Source organism: Camelina sativa, chromosome 5 (assembly GCF_000633955.1).
Source record: "Camelina sativa cultivar DH55 chromosome 5, Cs, whole genome shotgun sequence".
Taxonomy (NCBI): Eukaryota; Viridiplantae; Streptophyta; class Magnoliopsida; order Brassicales; family Brassicaceae; genus Camelina; species Camelina sativa.
The window spans coordinates 3,655,150-3,672,572 of NC_025689.1; the positions used below are offsets into that span (position 1 = coordinate 3,655,150).

Here is a 17,423-nt window from a genome sequence, read left to right on the forward strand (position 1 = left end):
TTTTTTTTTTTTTTTTTTTTTTTTACTTCCCTGTTCATGATATATATAGTTTTAGACTAGTGAGAGTTTCCCGATCAATTTGTTAATTTTCTTTTCATTTTTATTCGTTGGTCTTTCTGAAGATAAAGAATGCAGAAGGAGAGAACTCATTAGCTTTGTCTCCAGCCAAATTTCCTATGCGCATGTGTATCATCAGACGAGGTACTTTTTCTTCAGTTCTTATGAACAAAGTCACTACATTGTTCTCTGTCAGAGACTTGTTCAAACAGAAGAATCGTGCTTATTTCCTACTTTTTTTTCTTTCTCTTTTCTTGTCTAGCCGTCACCCAACAAGAAAAAAGAAGAAAAAGAGTAAAGGGAAAAGATATATGCGAGTTACTGCAGGGTATCGTGATGGAGATTCTTATGAGATTGCCAACAAAGTCCCTGATGAGGTTCAAGTGCGTCTCCAAGGAGTGGTCATCCCTTATTTCTTGTCGATATTTTTGCAACCGTTTTTACTACGGTCACACGACGACAACCTCCACGCCTGTACATGTGTTTAGTGGATAAAGCAGACGGGCGCCGTGTACTGCTATCAATATCATCTCCAGACAACTCTAGTTTTGTGGTCGTCGACCAAGATTTGAGCATCCCAGGGATGGGAGGCTACTTCTTGAACGTTGTTCGTGCCTTGATGTGTTTCTCTCTTGGACAAAATAAGGCGTGTATCTATAACCCTAGCACCAAACAACTCTTGACCTTACCTGCCTTAAAATCAGACATCAAAGCTGAACGAGGTCAAAAGAAGCGTCACACCCAGTATTTTATAGGACACGACCCTGTTAGTGATCAATACAAACTAGTCTGCACGGTTGGGGTATCCTCGCGATTGCCACGTTTGGGTAATCTGAAGTCAGAGCAGTGGGTGTTCGCACTAGAAGCTGGAGGTTCGTGGAAAAAGGTTGTTCCAGTACCTGAAAATTATCTTCATCATGCCCCTTTCACGCTAGGACGGTCTACCAGTGGATCAGTAGTACGTTATATAGCTTGGCCTGATAATTATAATTGTGTGGTTGTGAGTTTTGACATTAGGTCTGAACAGTTTACGATCATCCCAGTACCTAGGGAGATCTTCGCTGGTCAGGTTGTGCCTGCAGTTACGATGAGGGCGGATCTTATAGAGTATGGTGGGAAGATAGCAATTTTCCATCATACTCACCTTAAAGATGAGGGTTCGGCAGATGTATGGGTTTTCGAAGACGTTGGGAAGAATAAGAATGAATGGTCGAAAAAGACTCTTTTTTTGCAGACTTGTCAAAGGCATTTAGTCCAAGACATTGTATTGATGGTAAGAGGTACAACTCAAGACGGCAAGGTTATCTTGGCACCGCTGGAGATGCATTCCCGATTCTACATTCTGTATTACGACTTGGAATGCAATGACTTGACAAAGGTTGAAATCAAAGGAGTACCACTCCCTTGGCTTCATAAAAAATGCTATTTTGACTTGAATTATATGGGTGATTGTGAGAGCTTCATCTACTCGGAAACTTGACCAACACTTTTTGGCTTCTTTTTTTTTGTCTAATTTTTGTCTAGCCGATTGATATTAAGAAAACAGTTGAGTTATATGATATTTCTAATTACTTTAAAATAAACTATTTTCATGCTCTTGATTTTATGGTCTCCTATAATTGCTTTGTTTCAAGAAGTCACATATTGGAAGGATATAGTCTTTTTGTAGAAGTTTGGAATAGTACAATGAGCTCATCAGTTTGTTGTTTAGTTATGTGAAGAGAGATTAGTCCCCTGAACTTATCTTCATACTCCCTTCATTCCCTAATGCTCTGCTAATAGAGTGTAAAAGCGTTTCAACAAAAGCTTTAAAGCATTAGGCAAGATAAACACGAAGGGAAGCCAAAGGAGAATTAAGTAACGATTACCACATAGGTTTGCTCACTAGGGTCAAGCTCACCAAAGTGATCCCACTTGGCAATAGGGTGTTCATCATACTCATGCATGCTACTGTTCTGTTCAACTGTCCACGAGAACATCTACACTGGATGTCCAAACTTGGGGAGCTGACGGAGAGATTTTAGGATCCTTTTTATTTGCATGCACTTCTAGTGTACCCTCACAGCCTTACCCTTACCTTTGTCAGCTACCAATAATCACAAAGAACTGGTCACAACAAAATCAGAAGTGAGACTGAAATCGTAATATATATACACGAACATATATACTAAAGAGAGCAAAAAGAAGCAAAATAACTATATTTAGAACACAAACATATCACTACTAAAACTTGCTACGATTGTGGAGTTCTATATCACTAAGATGTAAAAAAGTATAAGCGTAGGTAAAGAGAACGAGAGAATTAGGATTTTGTATATTATCTCTTAACTGTACCTACATCGAAAAGTGAACTCATGCTAAAAATGGTTCGAGTTGCTCAGTTGCTTGACAAAACAAAGTTTTCTTGACGGAAAAAACTTAGTAATCTAACTAATATCTCTGATATATGGTATAAATACACACGTCACTACAGTTATAAGAGATTCGATCCAATGAGATTGCACCAAATTGCTTAAATACCATTTTCATCAAAAGAGAACCAAAAAAAGAAAAAAAAAAAAAAAGACATGAACTTTGGGTAGGCCCAAAAAGTTTGTGTGTGGAAATGAAGTTGCTGGAGGGTGATTAGATGACCATTTTGATTTGTTGCCCTCTTTTTCTCCCCATTTCTCTTTACTACCCAAATACGCACCCACATTTTTGACCCACGCCCACTTTCTTTGTTTTTCTTTCTCAAATTTCTTATCGAATCATGTGTTGTTTTCATTTTTTTTTTAAAGCCCTCACTCTAAAACATTTGTAATCTTGAGTTTTATTTTTATATGTCGGCTATTATTATGTCTATATACATATACAGGCACACAAGTTTGTATTCATATCTATAGTCCAAACATTTTAAAGCATATATTCATTAGACCATGAGTCCCAAAATCTTTTTTTTTTTTTTTTGAAGTCCCAAAATCTACGAGTTGTATTTGTATGTGATAATGTAGCAATCTAAAAGGCACTGTGTGAAGATCAGTTTTAGCTTCCAGCAAATTGGTTATACGGGTCTCAAAATAATGAATCAGATAAGAATTTTAGATAGAAAATTATGTGGAGATAGACGTCCGACACCGTGCATGGTTCAGGTCGTGCTCGTCAGTCGTCACATCGATTCTAGTTTGGTAGAAATATGTGAATTATATTGAAAACTCAAAAGTTATTTTAATTAGATTTACGAATGATTTTTACGTAACAGAATCAAAAGTCAGATACATATGCCAGATTTTGTCAGAAGGATTTTGTGTAAGCATATAATTCCCAATCGCAGAGACGTAAAATATTCGATTCGGTAACTATATCATAAGAAGTCGACACTTGTCTCTGACACCAGCCTATGATTTACGTGGAATCCACACATCCACACTCACATGACACAAAGTGTGCCTTTTCATCTATGTACATTTTTTTAATTTTTATATAACTTAAAAGTTTTACACGAAAGGATATGCTAATTTTTTTAGCCACATGACTATAATACTAGCATAGTAGCACGTATAAGAGATCATTATTTAACTCGTAAAAGAAATTGGTCACAACTTGTAACATAATGGTTTGCACTAATCTCATTATTATTTTCATCATCTAGCTAGATTACGGCCCTGTTCGTTTATGTGTAGCTACAGTAGCGACAACGACCATAACATTTCCTTTGTTTTTCCTTTTTTCTCTTTTCATCTTTCCTTTAATTCTCCTTCAATTTTGATCGTTGCGACTAGAATTTCAAGAGTTTGGAATCGCTGGAAAAACCAGTGATAAAACCCAAGCCATGATCTGAACCAGCGACTGTCGCTACTTTTTCTATAATCAAATCACCATTGTTGAAATCAGATAAAGGAAGCTTCAAACATGAAACTTGTAGAACCCTTCGTCTTCTTCTCTAACCTAATCAATTGGGTATTTACAGAATTTATAACTATACCTTTTACAATACTCATAATTACAAAAAATAGATATTTTAAAATCAGATGCAGTCGCTACTTTAGCGACTCAAAAACGAACAGGACCTACATATATAATCTGGCATATTGCATATTTGTTATTGATAAAAATCTATATATATGGACGTATAACTATTTTGTTTTTGTTTTAAAGCATAATAAGCATTCCATTATTCTTAAGAATTCTATCTTTTACATCTCCATTTATTTTAGTTATTTCATCAATTTAACACGAATGCTTTAGAATTCAGCATTATATTATTATTCATATGAATACAGACACAGTTGACCCAAGAAAAAAACAAATACACGAATACAGATCCTACACTGATGAGTTCATGTGATACAGTAATTGGGCTATTATTTGTTTGTTAATTTTTGTTACGAACACTGATTAGAAATTTTATTTGATCTAAAGTTTGAATCCAACGTAGAAAGGTCATATATGGAGACATTCCATTTTTGTTATTATTCGTTAATAATCGAAAATATATAAATTGTACAAAGTCAGTTAATTAGTTAAATCCTATAATTAGAGAAGTATAATATATAGACGAATGAGCATGAGACAACTCGTCTATTTGGATAAGTGCATTGAAATTCTTAATTATTATTAACACATGATGGATAGTATATAATATATAGTTTAGAAGTGTGTTACCGATGGAATCATTAAATCTTTTCTGATTAGTTTACAGTGATCATAATAGCATATTAAAATAATTCCTCTATGTTCTCACCATATATATCAAATAATATCATGCGACCTAATATAATACAAAATTGAATCTATCTAATTCATCAAATTAAATTTAAGATACGAATTCCACACAAACCTTCCCCAACTAAGTAAAGTAGCCACTATTGTCCCTTAAAGTGACATTAATGCATATTCTATAAAAAGATAATGGATGCCCAACTACATTTAAAAAACACAAGTGAAGCGTTTGAGACATAAACTGATAGAAATATGCAATATCTAGGGATTTCTAGTAAAACAAAAGCATCCAATGAGTTATGTGGTGAGCTTTTCTTCACGCATTTATTTAGTATTATGTGGTTTACATTTCGGATAAGCAATTCTATGCAGATTGGTATCAACGCAACGAAAATATATGTATAGCTAGATGTGCAGACATATATACACATGCACTCCGATATACTCCGATACATCACCTCGTTATTACTTTGGACTACATTTTTGTAAGAGTTGGTAAATTTAATCAATTAAAAAAACTAGCAATTATAACGTAGATTCCTTTTCTTGGGACACAATACTATTCCAATTTCCAAACATTTTATTTCATCAGCTAAGTTGTGTATAACGAGTTGATTTTGTCGTATTACTTTTTTCATTGTCATTGATTTTTTTTTTTTTTTGTGAAAGTTGAAACAATTTATTTATTTTTTGGGTAAACTTGTGTTTGAAATAATTGCTAGAAACTAGATTATTCACAACTAATATACACGTAAAAAATAAAAATAAAATAAATAACTATACACGTAACTCTTTATATTTAGCATGTCCTTTTGTGACTGTAACGAGCTGTTTGTAAAATAGAGCCGACTTCAAACGGAGAAAATGTAATCGTGAGACATGATCAATTATTTTTATATAATAATACTACAAATATATATATATATATATATATATTATTTGTAACTTTTGATAATCAATATTATTCCGGTTAGAAATATATCTGAAAGATAAATATAAGTGCATAAGAAAGAAAGAGTGATGAAGACATTTCAATTTTTTTCTTCAGTATAGATTTAATATTATTTAATAAACTACTACATGTTATAAAATCATGTATACTCTGATAGAAGACATTTTATATAGATGACATTTTATTTTATATTGTGCAGTTTCTAGAGTAACATATTTGTGTATTAACAAACATATAGTAATTTTTCTAGATAGACCAAACTAAGGTATATCAATATGTAGAGTCCAAAACATAGAAATTTCAAGATTTTCGAGTTCTAAACTTCTAATAATAAACATGTTCTGAATCATTTATTTTTTTGTTTGTATAAAGTTCTGATTCACTTTAACCATATATAATTCTTTTATTTGTTACGTAGATCTAAAAATATCTGGATCGAAATCGATGACAGACAAGACAGGTAACACATATTTTTGTCCTTTCATCATAAAAATGTTAATCTTTGAGATATGGGGTCCCAACATACGTAGGATTGAACCCAATTTAACTGTTGCTGCAACGTGGGACTCAATATGCCCACTTATGTTTCTTCATTGATTTACCCTCTTAAGGTCTCGATGATTTGTGACCATGAGTGTAGCTGAGTAGGAAATTAGGATTAGGAAGTGGACATGCGTCACATTCCATACGTATAGAACCCCATTTTCGCTTTGCAATGAGTTAATCTTTTTGCAGTGGTTGGTCGGTCGATTTGTCAAATATCTACTAGTATACATTAACCAAAATATATTATACTATGATAAAGAGGAAAGAGTCATGAGACTGAGACCACATAAATCGCAAATTGCGGTAGACTCAGAACAAAAATCGTCTAATCTCTTAAATACCAAATTAAATAATCTCCTTTCGTGAAGTTACGATATTAATTATGAGCGGATCGGCCATTCGGCCCTGTTGCAATAGGCTGATTCGATCCACTCTGATTTTAGTTTTCTAAATTTCTAATATTATGTTCGGTCTTTGTGATATTATCGACAATTCCGGGTAATATACAAAAAAAATTTCTGACTTTGATGGGTTTGGTCATATATAATAGAAACAAACTGGAGATGACTCTAGTTTTTCCAGATCCGACCTAATAAAACTGGATATAAATGTTACAACCTTAACATTTCCCCCAACTTACCATTTTATGACATTTCCCCCAACTTACCATTTTATGTATTAACATCCGTACATGAATATATATATATATTTGAACTGCATGACTAATATCTATGTGGTAACCAAGCGTCGATAGCTCAATTGGTAAAGACTCTTTGGCAAAGTCTATAGGTCGCTCGTTCGAGGGACGGTGCTTGAGAAGGGACCATATAAAATGCTTTGGTTCGGGCCTAGGTCTGGAACTTCNAAAAAAAAAAAAAAAAAAAAAAAAAAAAAAAAAAAAAAAAAAAAAAATCTACGTGGTAGAATTACATTTAAATGCCCATTGGCCATTGGTATGAACTATAGTAATAGTACTGTACTAGAACATGACCCGAGCTAGAGCACGGGTTGAAATTCCTTCCTTTTGCTTGTTTAGTATCGTATATGTGATTATTTTATTTGTTTTCAAATGTTTTTTAGGATGGAACACTATGCCATGAAATCATATCTTGAATATGACTTATGAAAATAACATCTATTTTGTAAGATATATTCTAGTATATCTAGATTTTGATCCGTGGTAAAAAAACGCGGATTAAGTTGTGTGATAAAAAAATTAATTTTTGTTTGTTAATTTTGTTTGATTTGTTTAGTGTTTAAAATTATATATTGTATTTTGATTGTAAATTATATGAATTAATCTATAGTATAGCGCATATTAATTTTAGGACCAAATATGTAACGTATGTTTGTCAAAATCATCGTGACCGAGAAAGCTTACCAAAAAACATTATTTCAAACTTAAATTTAATCCGAGAAATCATATTTTTAGATTTTAACCCGTGCTATAGCAAGAAACCATATTTTTTAATTTTTTCATATTATAGTGACATATTATTGATCTGCGCTATAACAAATCAAATTAGAGTGTTTATAATTTTTAACTTTTTGATCTATCATATATTTATGATATTCTTAAAATATCAAATTAAATTATTTAAATTTGTATTAAGTATATAAAACTATACAATTCAACAAAAAAATATATGAAATGAACATAAATATTCAAATTTCTACCTGTTAATCAGTTAAAATTTTCTGATAAAGTTATGTAAGATTTTATTTTAGTATAATCGGAAATCACTTGTAATCTGCAAAAAGTGATTAATTTCTGGAATTTTATTTGCCTAGATATGGTTAGTTGAATATTCTCTGGAGATTTTATTTTATTCTTTTAAATATCCTTTTTAATAAGATCCTAATCCTAAATATATATAACCTATCAAATAATTAATTCATATAACCTATCAAATAATTATTCTTAGTTATAATCTATATTAATATTATATGGTCTACCAATTTGAAGTCGTGTACTTCCGTTTTATTAAACAGGAGATTAGTTAAGATAATTGTATCCCAGCGGTAGTGTTCCCATTATTCACATTAATTCACGTGTACACGATCTTTTCTAGAGTATTGGTTACGCCTTTCTAACTGCGACCAAAACATAACACACACACACACAAAATTTATAAACAAATAATATACTTTGATTCAGTTGATCAATATAACACAACAACAACAAGTTTAGATCATTTTAATTGCTAAGAAATGAGGTGAAATTAGTTAACTACTTGTTCCACACTAGGCACACTTTTAATCACGATTTTTAGTAGCCACAAGTTTTATTTACCTAATATGATTGGTTTCACGAAGTCATATAAAGCAAATATATATATGTAAAATGTTCTATCCACTTACTTTAGAGATAATGAATTCATGACACCCAATTGTTATGCCGAATCAAACCGGGATAATTAACGCTAACGTCACTTTAAAAGAAAAAAAAAATACAAAAGAAATACTAAGGAAGAAAGCAGAGAACACTGAACAAATCCGAGTAATATGCTATAAATACAAAGAACCTCTCACCACTTGGTTCTTAGGAAAAAGCACATTCTCTCAAGTGTTTCTCTCCTCTCAATTCCTAACACATTTCTCTTATATACAAACACTAATTTGACTATTTTTTATATAACTATCAAAACCTATAATAACTCCAAAACTTTGATTTTTTGGTTTTTGTTTCTTGTCCCAAAATCAAAACAAAACAAAATATTGAGATGGGATTTAGGATGTCAGAATCAGCTAAACCTTACTTTGCAATGGTCTGCCTTCAGTTCGGATACGCAGGTATGAACTTAGTAACTAAAGCCGTCCTTGACCGAGGTATGAGCCACTACGTTCTTGTTGCATACCGCAACGCTTTTGCCACAGCCGCTATCGCACCCTTTGCTCTTCTCTCCGAAAGGTACATATTTATTTCTAGAGAAATCGATCCTCTACACAATTAAGATTTTCCTTTAGCGTTTTAGTAATCTATATGAATTGACGATTTTTGTAGGAAAGTGAGATCAAAGATGACGTTTCCAATATTCATGCGAATATTTCTTCTTGCTCTTCTCGGGTTAGTCTTCTAATTGGACCGTTGATGAAATCTAAAAGATTTTGTTACAATTATAATCAAGGCTAACATAGAAGGTTTTGATTCGAACAGGCCTGTGATTGATCAGAACTTATATTACATCGGTCTGAAACTCACATCACCGACGTTTTCCACCGCCGTTAGCAACATCGTGCCTGCACTTACCATCATCCTTGCCACTATCTTCAGGTACATACAGAAGCAACGTTTTTATTATTTACATTTAACCAAAAAAAGAAAGAAATGTTTTATTATATTTTGGTACGTACGTGGATTTGCACTAATTTAAAAGTAATGTATAGTGCAACTAGTGCATGACGATGTCATAAAAATTATAAAATACTGATATATGTTTTTCATGTGTAAATATTTTATTTTTTAAAGAATGGAGAAAGTGGATATGAGAAAAGTAAGATGCCTAGTAAAAGTGATGGGTACTTTAGTGACAGTGGGTGGATCCATATTGATGATATTCTACAAAGGTCCTTTCATCAATATATTCCGATCTCACCTCACCACCGTCTCTTCGCCGCTGACGACTGACTATCTTAAGGCCGCCGTCTTCCTACTACTAGCTTCCATCTCATGGGCTTCGTTCTTCGTTCTTCAGGTATATATATCAATTACTGATCAAGTCTTGAAATAGTTCGATTTTACATCAAGAATTAGATTATGTATTACTATAAACTCTTGAAGTAATAAAAATATAATATACGATTTGTCTTATAGGTTTTAAGGATCAGTTCTGGCTCTAGTTTTAGATTTGCCAATTATCAAAATAGGAAAAAAAAAATAGGCAACACATCTGACCATGCATGTTGAGGGTATATTAAAAAAACAGTTATCAGTAGTTTTAAATTTTGAATATAGTATCAATCTTCTTTCATGTTAGATTTTTTTTTTCAAATTTATTAGGTTAACTATATCTGAAATAAGTACTAAAAAAAAATATGATTCGTAAAACGTGACTGGAAAAATTCACTTTTGTGTATGACTTTTTTCCTTCTTAATATATAATCTAACGAATTAGACTGACGTTATATTTTGTTAGGCTGCGACTTTGAAGAAATACTCAGCCCATCTCTCGTTATCAACGATGGTGTGTTTCGTGGGAACGTTACAGTCTTTAGCCCTGACATTCGTAATGGAACATAATCCTTCTGCTTTGAACATCGGTTTTGACATGAACCTTCTCGCTTCTGCCTATGCGGTTCGTCGACGTCCCCCACTTTTTCCACGTAAAACACAAAGATCAATTTACAAAAATAATGATACTTATACTGTGATTGGTTACGGTTACAGGGAATAATGTCGTCGAGCATAGCATACTACGTTCAAGGACTTATGATGCAGCGAAAAGGACCGGTCTTTGTCACTGCTTTTAACCCTCTCGTCGTCGTCATTGTTTCCATCATGAGCTTCTTCGTTCTTGGCCAAGGAATCTACCTTGGAGGGTACGTTAAACAACCGGTTAATAATATACATAACCGGTTTAGTTTTGGCTATGTCTTGTTAACTGATTAAACCGGATTTGTTTTTGTTCAGGATTATTGGAGTGGTTGTTTTGACGGTGGGAGTCTACGCCGTGTTATGGGGCAAACATGTAGATGATGACGGCGAAGAAACACACCATGAAGAAGATAACGTTTTAGAAACCGTTACGTGTTGTAGTGGCAATAATGGTCTAACAATAATGGCAAAAATCGACGAAGCTGATGAGGATGTCGAAACCGGAAAGGTTACGGTGGAGAAGGAGTCGCCGGTACCGGAAGTTGTGGTGGTGGTTTTTTGTAGTGAAAATGTGGATAAACATTTCACGACCTAAATTAGATTGTGGTTTTTTTTTTTTTTTAGAGAGGCAAAAATTGGGGAGAAGAGTAACTTCTTTTTTTGATACCTTGTAAGTTTGAATTCCTTTTCCCCTGCTTCAAAAGTTTTCTATACTTTTTATTTATTTATAGTTTTGATTTCTTATTGTAACTATTTAACTAGGGATTCACTGTACCATCGATTTTGATCGTTGACTAAGCTATATGTAAAACCCCGTGTAACAACATCACATTTGGTATTGATACCACACATCTTCTTACATGCCCAAAAAAAATGTGGAATGTACATCCTCTGTTTTTTTCTTCTTCAAATTGTGTTTCCTTTCCAACTTGAGTTTTTACATGAGTAAGAAAAAAATACTAAAATGTTTATTATACGTTTATGGGTCGCATAAAATAGCCATACATCATAACAAACAGTTCCACTGCTACCGCTAGATGCTGATTCTACAACGAGGTACGGGCCTTTCTGCTTAAAAAATTATTCTTAGCCCTGAGCCCATTATTCGAGCCTTTATCCATATTGAAGAAGAGTTACAATTGTTAGATTACATATGTGTTTACCGGTTTACTATTCTGGTTAAGTTAAATTGTGCAAAGCAGTATCTTGGTCTAACTAAGATCTAGTAGAAACTAGAACTCTCTTGTTCTTCATCTTCGTTGAATTACCTTTGAGGATTCCGAATATGTAAAATCTTCATTCTCATAACATACATTTCAGTTAACTAACATACATTCTCATAACATACAATCTTAGATGATTTATGCATGCGGCCATATATTTCCCTGAGGCATCATGTCATCCAAACAATATGACAAATGCCATTATTTGGTTGTGTTTTCGCGGAGTTAATTAGTATTCAATTCTGATATTATTACAAGAAAATGATGGTGATGGGCTTTATATATGGAATTCTACAAATAGGTGTCGTAAGGAATAAGGATGGTGGTAGACTGGTAGGTATAGTAGGTACGTATAATTAAGTAGAAGGTATCTAACAGAACATGTATTTGTGTGTATATATATCAATACGGTATATGTCTGGGCAACCGGATTTTACTTTCAGAGAGTTGTTTTTTTTTTTCTTGGTCAAACTCAGAGTTGTTTAATTACTAGAATTAAAAAGACTCAACTCAATACTCGGATTTTATGAAAACTGAAATAGAAGGTGACTTCTTTGCACGCAAGGTCTAGTTGCGGATGCATGTAACATGTTTGTCTAACCAACAACGGATATTAGGTTTGTTGAGCAAAAAAAAAGAAAAAAAAGAAGTTTGGGTTTGGCCATAGACATATATAAAAGTTAACCCAAAAAATTAGGGCATATAACACGTTGTGTAATTTCTCTCTGTTAAATTAGAATAACACCTACGTCTTATTGAATCAAATACTGAAATTAAATCATTGAACTAGAACTCTCTTGTTCTTCATCTTCGTTGAATTAATGAGTAGAGAAGTCCTAACAAACTTTCTCTTTTCATAATTTCATCTGGTACCAACCTTTGATAGTAAGCTTGGGGATTCCGAATATGTAAATCTTCATTCTCAAAACATACATTCTAGTTAAACTAATATCCATACTAATACTTCCATCAATCTTAGATGATTCATGCATACGATATTTCCCACAGACATCAGTTTATGTCATCCAACAATATGACAATGACAATTCAAATGGCATTATTTGGCTATGTTTTCGCGGAGTTAATTAGTATTAAATTTTGATATTATTACAAGAAAATGATGGTGATGGGCTTATTTATATATGGAATTCTACAAACTGGTGTCGTAAGGATGGTGGTAGACTGGTAGGTATATTAGTAGAAGGTATCTGACAGAACATGTATTTGTGTTTATATCAATACGGTATATATTACCATGTTGTGGATGCATGTAACATGTTTGTCTAACCAACAACGCATATTAGGTTTGTCGAGAAAAAAAAAAAAGAAGAAGTTTGGGTTTGGCCATCTACATGTATAAAAGTTAACCCAAAAAATTAGGACATAACACGATATGTAATTTCTCTATGTTAGAATAACACCTACGTCTTATTCAAATACTGAAATTAAATCATTGAACTCACCTATAATCGAATATAATAACAAAAATTCACAACACTCACAAAGAAAAGAAAAGAAAAAAAAATCACAAAAATAAAATAAATTTTTAAATCTCACCAAACACACCCACCTACCCGTCTGGTCCCACTAAGCCGACTCTCTCCACACCTTTTATTTTGGTTTTGGAAAAAAACAAAAGATTTAACTTGTTTTCTTCTTAAAACTCAATGATTCTTGAATAGTCTATTAGTATATCTCAAAAAGACATTAGACATTAAACAAAAAATTACTTAGTAAGTATTTTTCTAAAAAGAAAAATCTTCATAACTAAAATTTAAGTCACTTCTTTTCTGACAAATTGAATAGCCATATAGATGAAGTTTGTGATAACGTAAATCACCTACTACTATATCACAAGCACCTATGTTGTCTGGTCGGAAGCGCACCAACCCCTCGTTAGTTCATGTGGTTGCCGATAAAGGTGACGTGTTTCTCTCACCAACCCCAAAAATAAACCTTCCCACACCTTTCCCACTCGCTCTCATAAACGTTTGGGACCAAATTAAAGTCCATGGGGACATGAGAAGAGAATTACTAACATTTTATTACCATAAAAATACATTGTAGAGCTAACTTTTTTATTGTGTGCGCGCGTATTTATCTTTTTTTTTTTTTTCGTTATCCGTTTCACTGCGAACAAAAGTTTGTGAATTGGCGAACATCATTGTTTGAACACTCAAATAATCATATAAGCATTTTAGTAGAGGATTGAAGAAATGAAGATGATATAAAAAGAAAAAAAAATAGTGGTGTAGGTGGTGGAGACAATACAATGTGAAAAGTCTTTGAAATAATTTAAGGAAGACATGATGATTCCAAACAGAACATGAATGGCCCTTCACTTTTTAGTTTTAATAATGAAATTGCAATTTAGTTTACGTTGATTTTATTAATAAATAAATGGGAGCCTTATTTTCTTAAACCAGAGTTCCCTAATTTTTTGTTCTCCACGTCCATTTCCTGATTACATAGGCCCTAGCGCTAACACTAATACATGAAATGCACTAATGCTTAACATTAGACTAAAAATATTTGTTGAACTCTATAACCTTCCACATTGTATAGATTGGTAATAACAAACACCTTCTCGTAAAACTATTTCAATTCAACCGTTAATCTCAAACAACAACAAAAAAAAATCAAGAGTTTGTGAAAGGTTATTAAGTAGATTAATAAAAACAAAAAAAAAGTGGGAGAAATTAATAATATAGCAAAAGGAAAAGGAAAAAAATGAAAAAAGAGATAGAGATCAGAGAGGTTAAAATACTGAAATATATAATAAATTATTATCAATTTTCTAATGAAAACAGCAAAATATATTGCCAAGCAAACAAGTGAATGAATATAACTTTTTACCTACATGAAAAGGAAAAGCTTTTAATAACAAATACAGCTTTAGTAAATGAGAATTTTACCTCACCTGCTAAGTAAATAACCAAAAAAATCCAATATAATTTTCTTTAATTTTCTCTTCGAATTTTTCAATAGTGTATTATCAGTCAAAACCTCAAATCTAAATTTTGTTAGACACGTAGTTTACCAATTTTAACAAAAGTTAAATCCAAAGTGATGTTTTTTTCTCTGCCAACTTTCCCCTACTTCATCATCAATATAAATCCAAAATAATTGTTTGCTAAAATAATAAATATAATCTTATATTAATATATATGAAATTATTATTTTAAATCAGGAAAGAAAAAAGAGTTGGTTTACCAACCCCCATCCTAATATAAATCAAAGTCTCGACCACTTCTATCTAGAATTCTAGAAGTGAATTCGATTTTTACACATTTTTTGTTTTGTCTTAAAATACTCGATTTTATTTTTATAAGAAAAACAAATATAAAAGTCCATGTCGTGGTTTCTAATAGCGGCAGCGGCAATCGTCGCCGTCGTATCTTACAATCTGATCCAACGGCTGAGATACAAGTTCCCACCCGGTCCACGCCCCAAGCCGATCTTTGGTAACCTCTACGACATAAAACCAGTCCGGTTTAGATGTTACTACGAGTGGGCTGAATCATATGGACCAATCATATCGGTTTGGATCGGTTCAATTCTAAACGTGGTCGTATCTACCGCGGAGCTAGCTAAAGAAGTCTTGAAAGAGAACGACCAGAAACTCGCCGACCGGCACCGCAACAGATCGACGGAAGTATTTAGCCGCCACGGTCAGGATCTTATATGGGCAGATTATGGGCCTCACTACGTCAAGGTGAGAAAAGTTTGCACGCTTGAGCTCTTCACACCAAAACGACTCGAGTCACTCAGACCTATCCGTGAAGATGAAGTCACCGCCATGGTCGAATCCGTCTTCAATGACTGTAACATTCCTGGTACGTACGCTAATCGTTCGGGTCTTTCTTATTTTTCTTCGATATAAAGAAAAAGAAATGTGCCGTTAAAGGAGTTTTTAAGAGTCTATCCATACAAATATATCTCAAAAGAGAAGGAAAAAAAAAAAAATCTCAAAAGAGGTAAGAAATAAAAGCGGGTTTTGAATACTTGTATCAAAAATGCTCTGGTTAAGGAAAATTCGATTTATACAAAAGTCGGTAGGAATACTCAAAATCGTAGTTTTGTTTTTTTGGAGAGAACGAGAATTGATGTAAAAAAAAACAAAGAAATAATGAAATTAATGCTAGGTTTGTCGTTTATACTTAAATAATGCATGCCACGCGTTGCCTTTACTCTTTAGCGTCAGAAAAATGATCAAATCCAGTACTCTATATGTTTATTATGTCTTCTTTGTCTTTGTCAACGTCAAACTAAGTTTTAGTTCGACAGAGTCATAAGTAATGTTTTATTGATTTTATTTGAGTATCGTACTAGTTAGTATTATTATCTGGTTGTAATGAGTATCACCAATAATGATTTTTGGTTGAGTAGGTACATACCCATACTGTGATGGTTAATGATGGTACTTCAAAGAAAAACAAAGCAATTAGTTGTTTCTTTAATATCCGTACTAATAGCACGTTGTTTTTTTTTTTTCAAAAAGAGTGTGGTTGCCAATTTCATAATTAGTGCAACTCCCCTAATAACTGACTGTATTGTATAATCTTCTCAGAAAACAGAACAAAAGGATTACAACTGAGGAAGTACTTAGGATCGGTTGCGTTCAACAACATAACGCGGCTAGCATTTGGGAAGCGTTTTATGGACGCGCAAGGTGTGGTGGATGAGCAAGGGCTCGAGTTCAAGGCCATAGTATCCAACGGTCTGAAGATAGGTGCTTCACTGTCGATAGCTGAACACATCGAGTGGCTCCGGTGGATGTGTCCGGCCGACGAGAAGTCGTTTGCTGAGCATGGGGCTCGTCGCGACCGCCTCACGCGAGTTATCATGGAGGAGCACACTTTGGACCGTGAGAAGTCTAGCGGAGCGAAGCAGCATTTCGTTGATGCGTTGCTTACGCTGAAGGATCAGTATGATCTTAGTGATGATACTATCATTGGTCTTCTATGGGTGCGTTTTAGCTAGTGTTCACAATAACCATTTAGACCCTAACATGTCTTGTGACTCACGTTTGGTATAAATGGTGTGTGTGTGTGCAGGATATGATCACGGCAGGGATGGACACGACAGCGATAACAGCTGAATGGGGGATGGCTGAAATGATCAAGAATCCAGAAGTGCAGCAAAAAGTGCAAGAAGAGATGGACCGAGTGGTTGGACTTGACCGGATCTTAACCGAGCAAGATTTTGCCCGCTTACCTTACTTGCAGTGTGTGGTGAAAGAGTCATTCAGGCTGCACCCTCCGACGCCTCTAATGCTCCCTCACCGAAGCAACGCAGACGTCAAGATCGGAGGCTACGACATCCCCAAAGGATCAAACGTCCATGTGAACGTTTGGGCGGTGGCTAGAGACCCTGCCGTATGGAAAAATCCATTGGAGTTTAGACCAGAGAGATTCTTGGAAGAAGATGTTGACATGAAGGGACATGACTATAGGCTGCTTCCGTTTGGAGCAGGACGACGGGTTTGTCCCGGTGCACAACTTGGTATCAACTTGGTGACTTCGATGATGAGTCATTTGCTTCACCATTTTGTTTGGACACCGCCTCAAGGCACAAAACCGGAAGATATTGACATGTCTGAAAACCCTGGACTAGTCACGTACATGCG

General features: G+C 33.8%; 2 protein-coding genes, 1 long non-coding RNA gene and 1 pseudogene across 6 annotated transcripts in view; 3 read left to right on the forward strand and 1 right to left on the reverse strand.

Annotated features, from left to right (window-relative positions):
- LOC104785305 overlaps positions 1-1,658 on the forward strand; it is a 3,579-nt pseudogene extending 1,921 nt beyond the window's left edge.
- On the reverse strand, positions 1,746-2,514 carry LOC104785304. 3 transcript variants are annotated; one of them, XR_767341.2, is made up of 3 exons: positions 2,396-2,514; positions 1,926-2,163; positions 1,746-1,829 (listed from the first exon to the last, which is right to left on the reverse strand). It is a non-coding gene; the product is annotated as an uncharacterized LOC104785304 (long non-coding RNA). The 3 variants fall into 3 exon arrangements; XR_767343.2 differs by having other exon boundaries at positions 2,392-2,514; XR_767342.2 differs by having other exon boundaries at positions 1,752-1,832.
- On the forward strand, positions 8,793-11,432 carry LOC104785306 (WAT1-related protein At2g40900). Its single transcript, XM_010510488.2, has 7 exons — positions 8,793-9,167; positions 9,261-9,323; positions 9,414-9,530; positions 9,726-9,951; positions 10,393-10,551; positions 10,644-10,795; positions 10,887-11,432. The coding sequence occupies exons 1-7, from the start codon at positions 8,980-8,982 to the stop codon at positions 11,164-11,166; spliced, it is 1,185 nt and encodes a 394-aa protein (XP_010508790.1). The 5' UTR covers positions 8,793-8,979; the 3' UTR covers positions 11,167-11,432.
- Positions 15,042-17,423, forward strand: part of LOC104785308 (cytochrome P450 98A3-like) — a 9,556-nt gene continuing 7,174 nt past the window's right edge. Inside the window, exons 1-3 of one of the 2 annotated variants that reach the window (XM_010510492.2) lie at positions 15,049-15,630; positions 16,365-16,762; positions 16,852-17,418. In XM_010510492.2, coding sequence (XP_010508794.1) covers positions 15,147-15,630; positions 16,365-16,762; positions 16,852-17,418 — 1,449 coding nt within the window. In that variant the 5' untranslated portion in view covers positions 15,049-15,146. Of the gene's footprint in view, positions 15,631-16,364; positions 16,763-16,851; positions 17,419-17,423 lie in introns of both variants that reach the window. The other variant, XM_010510491.2, reaches the window with a different exon arrangement.

Bases quoted from the DNA above. Each gene is read 5' to 3' on its own strand.
- LOC104785306 (XM_010510488.2), top strand. From the start codon at position 8,980: ATGGGATTTAGGATGTCAGAATCAGCTAAACCTTACTTTGCAATGGTC. The intron at 9,168-9,260 runs GTACATATTTAT...CGATTTTTGTAG, and splicing joins TTTGCTCTTCTCTCCGAAAG to GAAAGTGAGATCAAAGATGA. The intron at 9,952-10,392 runs GTATATATATCA...ATATTTTGTTAG, and splicing joins CTTCGTTCTTCGTTCTTCAG to GCTGCGACTTTGAAGAAATA.